The sequence below is a fragment of the Rhipicephalus sanguineus genome, chromosome 1 (assembly GCF_013339695.2).
Source record: "Rhipicephalus sanguineus isolate Rsan-2018 chromosome 1, BIME_Rsan_1.4, whole genome shotgun sequence".
NCBI lineage: Eukaryota > Metazoa > Arthropoda > Arachnida > Ixodida > Ixodidae > Rhipicephalus > Rhipicephalus sanguineus.
In genome coordinates this window covers 212,236,587-212,248,655 of record NC_051176.1, presented here as the reverse complement: position 1 = coordinate 212,248,655, position 12,069 = coordinate 212,236,587, and the positions used below count along the sequence as shown (strand labels likewise).

Below are 12,069 nucleotides of genomic sequence, written 5' to 3'. Positions count from 1 at the left end.
GTAAGGGATTGTTGGATCGGGCCCGGGCCGGGCTCGGGCCCGTGACCTTCGGGCTCGGGTGGGGCTCGGGCCTGAGCCAGGCCCGTATTAGGCCCGGGTATCATACGTATCTGTATAATCACGCTCCGGACACCCGACATGTCACGTCGACGGGGATCGCTAAAGAGGCCGCCGGCTGGTTCACTTCGGCGCTCTAATAGACAGTTGTTTTGGAAGCCCTTAGTCCGGTCTCGCTTTAAGGCGTAACATTTTCAAAGATCGAAGGCGGTCACACGAAGACGACGAGACAGCCATCTTCAGGGAACAGCGAGGACGGTGGCTTGCTCTCTAACGGGTGTGCCTCGCTTTGACAGATCTATGGCACTGCGGTGGCGGTGACTCGGGGAAAAAGGGTGGGACAAAGAACGTGCTTGTTTTGAACACGAAAACGTTGTGTACGTTGGGTGCAGTTGCCTGCCGAGGAGTCAACACGACAGCTTTAATTTATGTAACGCTGCCCAGCCTGGTGTATTCCTACCAGAAGCAGCTAGAGCACGTTTTTTTTTTCATTGCATTGTGCAATAGATGAAGTTTACAGACTTGCTACTTTTACTCAACAGCCCTAGCTCGTATGTAATTGATGTAAAACTTAAACTAAAAATGTCTGCCATGTTTTTTTTTCAGTTTATGGAGGTATATTTTGTAGTCGTTCTTTGAAATGCAAAAATAAGATTGCGTGGTTAGCACTGCGTGCGTACATGAAACAGCCAGCTATGACTCCAATTATATTTTATATTGCCCTGCAATTATTTCGCAAGAGTGTTACGGGCGTACTTAACCGAAAGTATACACAGTACCAGTGAAAGTCGTGACACTGACAGAAGTTCCCAAAACAATCTCTAGAAAATATCTTGTGTGTGGCAGGTATCTTCACAATAACCGAAGGTTAGACAGTGCCTCCTTTATGCTCAAGGCATAACTAGCTGAAACGGGTCGGGCCGGGCCGGGCCGGGCCCACCGGGCCGGGCTCGGGCGGGCCGGAGCATAGCGTTTTCGGGCCGGGCCGGGCCCGGGCCGGAAAAATCGGTCCGTGCAGTGCTCTATCCTGAACCACCCTTCATGTTTGCTGAAAAAACACTCAGCGGAAATCGGATGCTGCATTGAACACTTCTTCGCTCTTCATAGGGCCGTGATGCAGTAGATCTTTCGTCACACAACAGATAGCTGCTATTGGTTGATGGCTGGCATAAACCAAGAGTGGTGCTTGGATCACACGCGCTTTTGGCAGGGGGGGCTGCCATTTGCCGGCGCCGCACATCCTAAAATCACACCGGAGCAACACTGCTGTGCACCAGAATAACACAGGAAGAGAGCGATAGAATTTCATTATGTGTGCTGACATGGCTTTATTCCCCATTGTCAACCCCCTGCCTCTCTAGCTTCCAGTGCACTCGCCCCGCCACGTAAGTCTAGTGGTTATGGCGCTCGACTGCAGACCCGAAAAGGGATCAAATCCCGGCTGCGGCGGCTGCATTTTTGATGCAGGCGAAAATGTTTGAGGCCCGTGTACTTAGATTTAGGTGCACGTTAAAGAACCCCAGGTGGTCGAAATTTCCGGAGCCTTCCACTACGGCGTCTCTCATAATCATATCGTGGTTTTGGGACATTAAACCCCAGATATTATTATTATTAGCTTCCAGTGCACTCGTCAGGAAGAGATGAAGTGCTTAAAGCATGCAAAAAATTCCTGTTACTCTTGTTCTTGATGGATTCGAAATATTTTTGCAGTAGTCGATTCGTGAGGCAATAAACTGATACTGAGGTCATTCGATGACTACTTAAAAAAGTGTTAAGGACCCCATTATGTACGATACGAAAATGCACGTAGTCAAAATACGGAGACAGCTAGTCCCTAGCCTTTACAGTTAATCCTGACACATAAACAAATGTGCCGGGTTGGTTATTAAAGCGACACTAGAATGAAACTGTGAATGCGTTTAGAGCGATAAAGTGAACTCAGAATTCTCTGGTGACGTCAATTTCATCATCATATGTTTATTATAAAGGAGAAAATCAAGGTCAAATTTCATTTTTAAGTTTCGTGCTGAAATCTCCGTGCTTGATGCCACGTCAAAGAGTATTTTTCGCAATTTGGCAACATTGGCCTAACAAAATTTTCTGAAACTTAGTATATTAAGTCTATGACCGACTCAGAGGACAATGTACTTCATTTTTACTGCCTAGGAACTGCGTAGGACCTAGTAGACACCTTTAAAACCTGTGACGTCACGGTGTTTGGTGCAGGAATTTCGGTGTTTGGTCCAGCATTTTCATTTTGCATGTTTTCTTGCTTACCAAGTGTCTTCCCGCAGCAAGCCTGGTGATTTTGGAATTGTGAAAGAATAATTTACCAATGTGAGAAAAATTGGTTTTCTCTTTAATGTCCCTTTAACGGTAAACCTGAAGGGTGACTTAGGGAACACTTTCCTAGGTCAGTAAAGGGCCTAGCAATTATGACACGCTGCAGTGATGGAGTTCTGGTTTAATTTTCATCACCTAGGATTGATCTTTGCGCATCTACAGCAGTTTCACGGACTCTCCACTTAGCATTGAGCCAGAACAGAGGTTGTGAATGCCATGAGAAATATCGCAGTGCTCCTTTGCCCTTCACCAATTTACAGTCCTGTTATGTTAGTTTAAGTTAGGTGAAAGCTGGTGACACAACGTGAACAGCAGGTTAAAAGAAAAAGATCACCACATGGCTGCGGTAGTAACACTGCTACTTTTTTTTTAGCATTTTACACATTTTACTGCATCCTCAAAGGACAAACTTGAGCTAGTTGGTTTAGTATTCATTACAAAAAGGGGTGGGCACGCAAACATGGACGCAGCGGAACATTCATTCAGACTCGCTCAAGAAATATATTTTGCTCTGAGGCCTTACTCGGACTCACTCACCAAAATTTTCGACAGGACTCACTTGGACTCAGACTCACCAAACGTTTTCTCAGCTGGACTCACTCAGACTCAAGCTCACCAACATATTACTCAGCCGGACTCGCTCAGACTCACGGCTTCACCTGAGTCTGAGTCGACTCACGAGTCCGTTGGCGTAAAATTAGCTTTTTCGATCATAGTGTCAATCCTCTTTAACGCCAGTATCTCATATAATCAGTGCTCTACGATACGCCTTTTGATCTTGTATCTTCAAATATGAGTTATCACATATCACATCTCATCATTATCATATATCGATCCAAAAAAGGACATTTTTATCAAATGCGCGACTCACACGAGATACCTTTATCAAGAATTTTCTATGAAAGAGTTTGCGAAGGGAGGTGATAGCATCCCTTCCCCTAACTCGCGCCTCTGATCAATAAATATTGAGGTGGCACTGAGCTATGTGTGAATAGAACGTGTGAACGTGCTGAGATATGTGTGAATAGACTAGAGTAAAAACGTAAGCTGATATAAGGCTGATAGTAATGCTGAAGATGAGTAGAGGAGGACCATAAGTCGGCAACAAAAAATGGAGCTCACTCGGACTCACTCAAAAAATATATTTTGCGCCTAGGGCTCACTCGGATTCACCAATATTTTCCTCAACTGGACTCTCGGACTCAGACTTACTAAACTTTTCTTCAACCGGACTTACTCGGACTCAAACTCGCCAAATTATTAGTCACCCGGACTCACTCAGACTCGCAGCCAGACCGGAGTCTGAGTGAGTCGACTCATGAGTGAGTTTCCCAACCTATGCAGCAAAATATAACGAGACAACACAAATTCAAACTATCAACTGAAAGGAGGGCACCCAGTGATGGAAAAGAAGGTAGACACTAAACTTATCTGCGTATACTCAAGTATCGAGCAGCATTTCTAAGAGACTGGCAACCTGAGCATAAAAGTTGGCATTATTTTATGCACACACAATTTGGTGAGACAGACCTGATGAAATGTCTAAGCAGTTGTCTCGCGTTCCTCACATGTGCCCAATTCTCAGGTGGTGCTCCATACCTGAACCTACACTCATAAGTCTTGTTTACCTTTTTTTTTCCACCGCTGGGTGCTTTTTCAGTGAATAATCGGTGTTTCTGTTGCCTCGTTTTCTTCGCATGTGTCAGTGGTTGCATGCCCACACTCTTTCAAAATGTTTACTACTACTGTTTTTAAGGCAGATATTTTTTTTTTGAAACTTCAACGTTACTTGCTTCGTGATTGCAAAGATGACCCTTGTTCCATTAGGATCTGTACGTCATCTTCATTGTGTTCCTTTTTTTTCCCCTTAATGCATAAGCATTGCTGTGCCGACTCAATGATAAAACTGTCCGTCCATCCGTTTGTCATTCTGTCATCTAAGACGATCATCGCTGTAAAGAAATAACTGAATAAAACAAAGTGAATTTCCTAGACAGTGCTGGGTTTTAACCCAGGGCCCCACGTTTGAAAGGCAGATGTCTTAGCCACTACCCTACACACCCACGCTTACAGAATCAGAACACATCTTAACCATATAAATGTGTGTTGAATGCTTCGTTTCTTGTACCACCAACTTTCTTGTACCACCGCCTGCGATATCATTATGAAGGCAAACTGTATGGTGTTTTAGTGAATATGGGTTGTACGTCTCCACAGATTGTCATTTTTGCCTGCCTCTTCTTCAAAAATGTACGAACAAGGTTCCACTGTACATTTTCTAGGCTCTTCAGGGCATGAATTTTCATTTGATGCAAAGAAACAACTAAAAATTTTCATGTCAGTGCCCCTTTAAATGACTTTGAAACAGTGTGGCAGGCATTGTACCTGCCATGTTGTAGGCAGAGCGTAATCGGTAATTCGCCCTGTTCATCTGTCAGTGTATGAGCCTATAAATTTTATTACCTCATTTTTGCTGCTGAAATTACTACTGTGTTTAGCTGTAGGCAGGGCCTGGCCAAGATATTTTGAAATTGTATCGCGATACAATACAGGATACTCTGGCAAGAAATATTTGAGATACAGATACAAGATACCACCAAAATTATTGTGTCCGATACTATACTTTCCAATTGTAGCTTAAGATACTTAGATACATTTGCAAGTTTGTTATTATAGATCAATATAATGTGGCATCCAGCGCATCTGTTTGCAAGAACTTCCATAAGTAGCCTCCACACGATGGCTAAAATCACAGTGTGGAGTTTTACCTTGTCTGTAAACATATTCGATATATGCCATACTAGACCACTGCACAGGTGTGCAGCAGCAACAAAGCTGATAGTAAAGAAGATAGCTTTTAAGGGCTCGTTTTTCTTTGTTAGACATAATATAATGAGAACTAACAGACAGTAATGCCAAGGAAAGTGTTGGAGATGTTACTTGTACTAATTGGGATATAAATGAAGAAAGTAAAGTGGACGAAAAGATAACTTGCCACTGGCATGGACCAAACCTGCGACCTTCGAATAACGCGTCCGATGCTCTACCACTGAGCTACGGCGGTGGTCATCCCCCCGTCCACTTTATAGGAGATATATGTGCATTTTGAACCTAGGAGTGTTAGTCAGCGCTGATCGCAGCCATGGCGGCGAGTGGAACGCTCTTTTTCTGCCTTTTGGCATCTTTTTACGAGCTGGCAGCTGACCAATAATCCCTCGCATACTACCTGATAGCATCAAGTCTGTCAGAACGAGACCCTTGCTATGAATGAAGGAAAGAAGATTGCTTTTAAGGGCTTGTTTTTCTTTGTTTGACACAATATTAATGAGAACTAACAGACAATAATGCCATGGAAAGTATAGGAGATGTTACTTGTAATAATTGGTCCCAATTATTAAAAATAACATCTCCTATACTTTCCTTGGCATTATTGTCTGTTAGTTCTCATTAAAGCTGATAGTGACATTTATTGTGATGCATCATGGATACGTAAAAAAACATGAATGTGCACTGACTTCTCATATTGTACTTATCTGCTAGCGTGAAGTGTTCTTTAGCGACATGCTCACTAGCATGAAAACTTTAAAAATTTTTCTTCTACGAGAGAATATGCAACAGCGTTTTTTATTTTTTTACTTTAAAAATCTTTGCATTTTTATTAATCTTCCTTGGTACAGGTTTTATTGCTGTGAAGAGCTGTTGGAGTGACTACTGATAGTATGGCTTGCTGCAATCTTTGTGTGGTTCTTAGAGTTCTTTTGCTGCACTGTGCAGCGGACGCTGCTATGGCAGCCAACGGCAGTCTGGACGAAGCTCTTGGGGGCTACGGGGATCCCTCGGATGGTGCAGCATCCGCTGGAAACCTCCTGGAGTCCATTTTTCGTTCTAAGGAACAGCCACAGGATACTCAACACCAGCAGCACATGTAAGCAGACATTTTTGTTTTTCATGCAGAAGCTGCAGTTCCAAAGATCCCTGTTGATATGGCAATTCTTCGGTTTTGCTTTGATTTCATTGAACATGAGGCTTATTTAAAAAGAAAAGATAAATAAATAAAAATGCATGATTTACCATCATTTCAGCTGAACTTTTTTGCATGGAGGTTGTTGTGGGCTGTTTGACATGGCCACAACGTCATTGTACAGTAGAACCCCACTTATGCGTTTTTTATAGGACTGTAAAAATAAAACTTAGGAGCTGAAAAACAGGAAAAAATGAAAAATTAGAGAAGTGTCAAGAAGCGCACAATTTTATTTCAAACCTCTCACTTGAAGAAATTGTGCAGCATTGCCTTGCGCATTTTCTATGCCCGATCAGTACAAGGAGTCTCTCAAGCACCTGTAGTGCCATGTAGCTTTCGGCATCATCACTGCGCACAAATCTCCGTAACAAATTCAGTGCTCATATGGCCGATAAAGCCTTTGGCTCCGGCAACTGCTCCGGCACCTGCTCTACCTTTAATGATAGCGATGAGTCCACTCCCAGCACGCAGTCCATGCAGACAAGATGACTTTGTGCAACAAAAACTAATCTCGATGTCCATAGTTTTGTTGAATGCATCAAAACTGATTTTTAGCACCCAAACACGTCGTAGATGCCACGTTCAGATGAAAAATAGATCTCGAAGGTTGTGTTTCTGGTGGCAGGACATAAAAATGTATCATAGATATTGCTCTCACCGCTTCTGGTGGTCAATTTGATTGTCAAGCCACGAAACGGACCAAGCCAAGCCATATGGAAAGTCAACATGGCTGCCTAGGCCTTCTCGGAGGGCCAGTTCACAATGTAAAATGCAGGAATGGTCCCACAGTTGCAACGTAACAGCATGGTTCCCAATGCATCTGATCCTGTGGGAGCTATGCTGGGGCCGGCCAAAAAGGACGTAACAGCCAGGAAAACACAGCACCCGGGAATGTAACGGCTTCTGATAGTATTAGCTTCTTCATAGTGTTTTGTATTTATGTGAGTGCACAAAAGTGCACGGTTGCCTGTGTGACTGGAGTACAACCCTAAAAGTGTGCTTACTCGTAGGAGCATTTCAGGACTCAAACCTCCATCATACAGAAGTTTCTACTTCAGTGCATATGATGGGTAATGTTTAGTAACGGTGTGTAGTGTTCACTTTATGTTCACTATGATTTTTGCAGATGCCTTCAGGATGATGAAGAGGACGTCAGTGTAGACGTGTGTGGAACAGAAGTGCAAGTTGTTGTCAGTCGGCCACGGGAAAATGCGAGCAGTAGCAACCGGGTTAGTTGCAAACTTTGTTGTGCATTGTAACTAAGTGTAAAAGGTCAGCAAGTTGTTATTGGTGACTCGCCATTACTTTTTTTGCCATAGGGATTACACTTGAATGCCTTTTTCTTTATATTACAGTAAAACTTCAATAATTTGAACTGAGTCACGAGGCAATGCCACGTAATGATGTTGATGATTGATAGGTGAAGCACCCCACCTCATTGCGGCAAGCCAGGGGTGAAATTCCTGCTTCATTGGTGTCATGCTGCGTTTGACTTTTCTCTCCATCGCCTGTCATTTGCACCAAAAATAAAAACCTGTCATTGTGTACCAGGAAGCTTCAAGAATGAAAAATTGCCACAAGTACTATTCTCCTTGTAGTTTGTGTCACCGCAACAAAGCATGTAGTATTCGGAAAAGCATAAGGGCCATTTTGAGGGCACAAGCTAGCTCAGTGGTTTTCAAATGTGGTTTCGCGACCCCAAGGGTTCCGAGAAGCCATTTTAAGGAGTCTGCAAAACCCATCGTCGAAAAAAAGAAAAAAAAACGTGGCTCATCCCTCCGTCATTAGAATCGGTATACAGCTCAGACCACTCATAATGTAACCACTTACAGTGAAATACTGGCTATAATGCGGTTTTTTCTGACTCCCGTTTACCCTCCCATAGAACTCCACATGTATATGCATACTGCTTATCGTGCAGTCCCCCGAGATGAAAGGCCGGTTATAATGCAGCTGCCGGAACGGTCTCAGAGATGCGAGGGAGCGAGTGTGCTTCTCAACGGAGATGCGACGTCGTTATGAAGGAGGAGGGGACGCAGAGCGAACGAACAAGGAGCGGGGGAGAAAAAAAAGCGGTGGCGGTGGGAGGCAGCAGCCCAGCGCGGATGCGTGGTGTGAGGAGGGGGAGCATTGCGTGGCTGACGGAGAAGCCTTTGCCCCATTTACTTCGGCCGCTTGATGTGCACGCTCCGCTACATACGGGCACCCGCGCCCGCATCAAGACCGCGGGCGTGCACGTGAAACATTCGAGTGGTGGTCTGTGGTCGCCACTGTTTCGTCCATTTCGACCTGAAAATATCCACGACTATCATCGAGCATCGTAAAGTACTTCGCCCCGCCTAGGTTGGATACTAATGATGAAATGGATGGAAGAGAGTATGCGTCCTTCTTCGTAACCTCATTCAGCCTGCGGTAGTCTACACAAAGGCGATATGTATCATCCTTCTTTGGAACTAGAACAACCGGGAAACCCCATGGGCTGTTTGACCTCTCCACCACGCCTGTGTCGATGAGTTCGTCCAAGGCGGCGTCAAGTGCTTTCCGCTTAGCCAAGCTAATCGGTCGGGGATTGCATTTCCAAGGTCGTGCGTCACCTGTGTCAATTGTGTGCTTGACCAGCGTAGTGTGGCCCGGGCGGTCAGCGAAAATCGCGTCGTACTCGTACAACAGCGACGACAGCTGCACCCTTTCCCTTTCTGGCATGCTGTGTGCCTCTGCCAAAAGCGGGTGCACTGACCTTCCCTGTACCGCGGCACATTGTTCTGGTGGGGTTACTCGCTTACTCCAAGCGCTTTTCTCCTCTCTCGCGCTGCTCCCTGCGATTGGCATGCCGTTGTCAATGCGGGTGGTAACCCCCTCTTGCAATGTCAATGACAATACCTGACTTGGCGAGTAAGTCTCGACCCAGGATTAGAGGCATTGACAAACCGGGAAGATGGACAAAGCATTGTCGCCTCACGCGTCTTTCCCAGTGGATCACAAGTCTAGCTGCACCGCTCGATTGCGCTGTGCCCGAAGCAAGGCGGAAGGTGGTGTTGCTTTGTCTCAAGCGGATATTGTTCTCGCAGAGATGGTGCAACACCTCGTCCCCAAATAATGGAGTGCTTGCCCCAGTATCCAAAAGTGCTACAAACTTCTTTCGAACTATCGTTAACTCGATTAACGGTGCGGGCGAGTCTACGGCATCACCTGCGCGATAGACTGTAGGTGCTAGTGATCCGAACGCATCGGTAGGACTACTGATCGCCGCGCGGTTCCCGACGTGGTTCACCGGCGGCGGCGTTCATTTCCCGAACCGCGTGTTTACTCCTGAACCAGCGTGCGGCCGCATTCGCGGGCGATGTGCCCCGATGCGCCGCACTGGTATCAAGGACCGCGGAAACCACGCCAGCCCGGTCGCTCGTCGCCGCGATCCGGCGGGCCTCTCTCCGCGTTGCGCCGCTCGTCTGGGCTTGTCTCGACCACGTGCTCCGGCTGCGGAACGTCACGTGCAGGCGCAGCACGGGCCGTACGAAGAGCGCAAGCGTAGGGGTCCGAAGCGCGGTCTGACAGTTCCCAACCGCGCGGTACGTGCTCATCAGCGAACGATGCTGACGCATTACCCCTTAACGCCTCTGAAACGACCGCGCCACCGTTCCACGTGCAGTGAGGCTCGAGTGCCTGCGCAGCGGGTGGAGGCGGGCGGTACGCTTGCGCCGCGAGGATGTCCCCTTGTATGCGCTTCGCTTCGGCGGCGAGCTCTTCTAGGTATGCGAACTTGCATCCCCTGAAGTGAGCCGCAAAAGTCGGGTGCGCTTGCCGTGTAACGCGCTCGACTTTCTCCGCTTTGGTGGCGAGAGGGTTAGCGAGGCGATAAAGTTCGTCCATCGCCCGTACATACTCCAGCAAGGACTCTCGCGGAACTCTTCTACTGTGCGGGCGCGATGTCCGGTCAGTCGGAACCATCGGGCCGCTTGCTCTGTCAGCGACACCGGGACCACACGCGCGAGAAGTTCGGCGTCGGGAAGCCTCATTGCTTGCTCATAGTAGAGCAGTCGGTCGAGGTACTCATTCGCACTCCTGCAGTCACGGTAGCCACAGTAGGTAGGCATTTCTACCTTGACACGTGGTCCCGCACTTTGCGAAGGAGCCTGCGCTGTGTTTTGCAATGCTCTGGCTAGGCTCTGCATAACTGACAGCGCATTCTGCAAGAGTACCTCGCTTGAGGGCACACTATTGCCCGAAGACGCGGCCACATCTGCAGCTTGTGCCGATGCAACATGTGGCGGCATCTCGGTGTTATAGTCGCGAGGTGACGGGGCGCCCGGCGTGGCCCTCTCCGTCGTAGGCCTAGTCCCTCCTAACGCGGTCGCTGCAACGCCTTGGTTGTCCCGCGTGAAACAACCAAAATTTACGCTGTTGGAAAGTCCAAACAATGCCCCCGTGTTAGCCATAGGATCGACATTCTGCGACACGACATCAGACAACATGAACAAATCCTGGAATTCAGACATGCCTGTTGTCCTACATTGACGGAGCGTCGGTAGTCACTCGCGTCCACAAAACTAGTGCAGAAGCCCAGCTTCGGTCCCAGCCGCAAATAGTCGTATGGGCGAATGGTCACATCAGGACGCGCTGACGCTGCGAAGGAGCAGGTGACATGCTGTCTGCGTGTCGCTACTGTGTTTCAGTGATGCACGTCTTTTCTGCAGGTGCACATTTCACTTGACGATGAGATCATTTTTTTTCCCTTTCATTTTTTTCTTGCACTGGCAGCAGCGAGGCCCGCCGTTTCCCCGGTTTAGCGGCAAAATTGGGACTGGGTATTGCTGGAAAAATAACCCTTTGAGCCGCAAACTAGCAGGCATCGCAAACAACCACCTCTGATTACTTTCAGTAATTCAAACTTCCTTGCAACCCGTTTCTTTGGTTAATTCGAAAACCCGCTTAATCAGAAGATTTTTCACAGTCCCAGTGACTTTGAATTAACGAGGTTTTACTGTATGCTCATTTAACCTTGTGTGGCTTCGCGGTAGTGCGGATTTCCCCTGGATTGGTGTATTTACGGTATGGCACCCCTCCACTGAAGTGAAACCACATTTCCCTTTTAGAAACCACAGTATCCCTTTAAAAGCCACGATGATGTGGAATTAGTGTGCGAAATTTTATGGTCATATACTATTTTTTCTTCTTGAGAAAAGGCACATTGATTTTACATCCTAGCCTTAAATTGCGTTCCTAACTAGAAGAAAAAGCGAGAAAGGCTGCCGTGAAAAAAAATTGCATCACGTAAAGGCCAAAAGCATTCTTATTCAACACAAAAAATCATAATAAAATATGGGATTGTTGTTGAGATATAAAGCTGAAACCAAGAATTACCCACCGTACTCCCAAAAATTGCTCATTTTGGTCTTTATTTTCAGGTAAAGATAAAGAATATTGTTGACTACACCTGGGATCTGAAGTATAACTACGGAAAGCACATTTGCCTGCATATGTCTGGAACATACTTAGCATATGGTCTCAAAGGTAAGTTACCTGATCTTTTTTACAGTGTAAGCTATTATGAGCTCACAACAGCAGCCGATTTTGGTGGCTTAGCTGTCTGCCACCATCACAGCTGTTGAAGGGGAAAAAAAATAAATTGGGTTCTTGCAGGATTTGAACAC

The 12,069-nt window shown here is 46.4% G+C and overlaps 2 protein-coding genes across 2 annotated transcripts in view; one reads left to right on the top strand and one right to left on the bottom strand.

Moving 5' to 3' along the window:
- The window catches only part of LOC119406858 (enhancer of mRNA-decapping protein 4), a 202,582-nt gene that overhangs the window by 7,487 nt on the left and 183,026 nt on the right, over nt 1–12,069 (top strand). The window contains exons 2-4 of the mRNA XM_037673612.2: nt 6,175–6,325; nt 7,548–7,650; nt 11,824–11,929. Of these exons, the coding sequence (XP_037529540.1) occupies nt 6,175–6,325; nt 7,548–7,650; nt 11,824–11,929 (360 nt within the window). The remainder of the gene's footprint in view (nt 1–6,174; nt 6,326–7,547; nt 7,651–11,823; nt 11,930–12,069) is intronic.
- The window catches only part of LOC119406972 (small nuclear ribonucleoprotein-associated protein B), a 373,302-nt gene that overhangs the window by 266,620 nt on the left and 94,613 nt on the right, over nt 1–12,069 (bottom strand). The window lies entirely within an intron of this gene.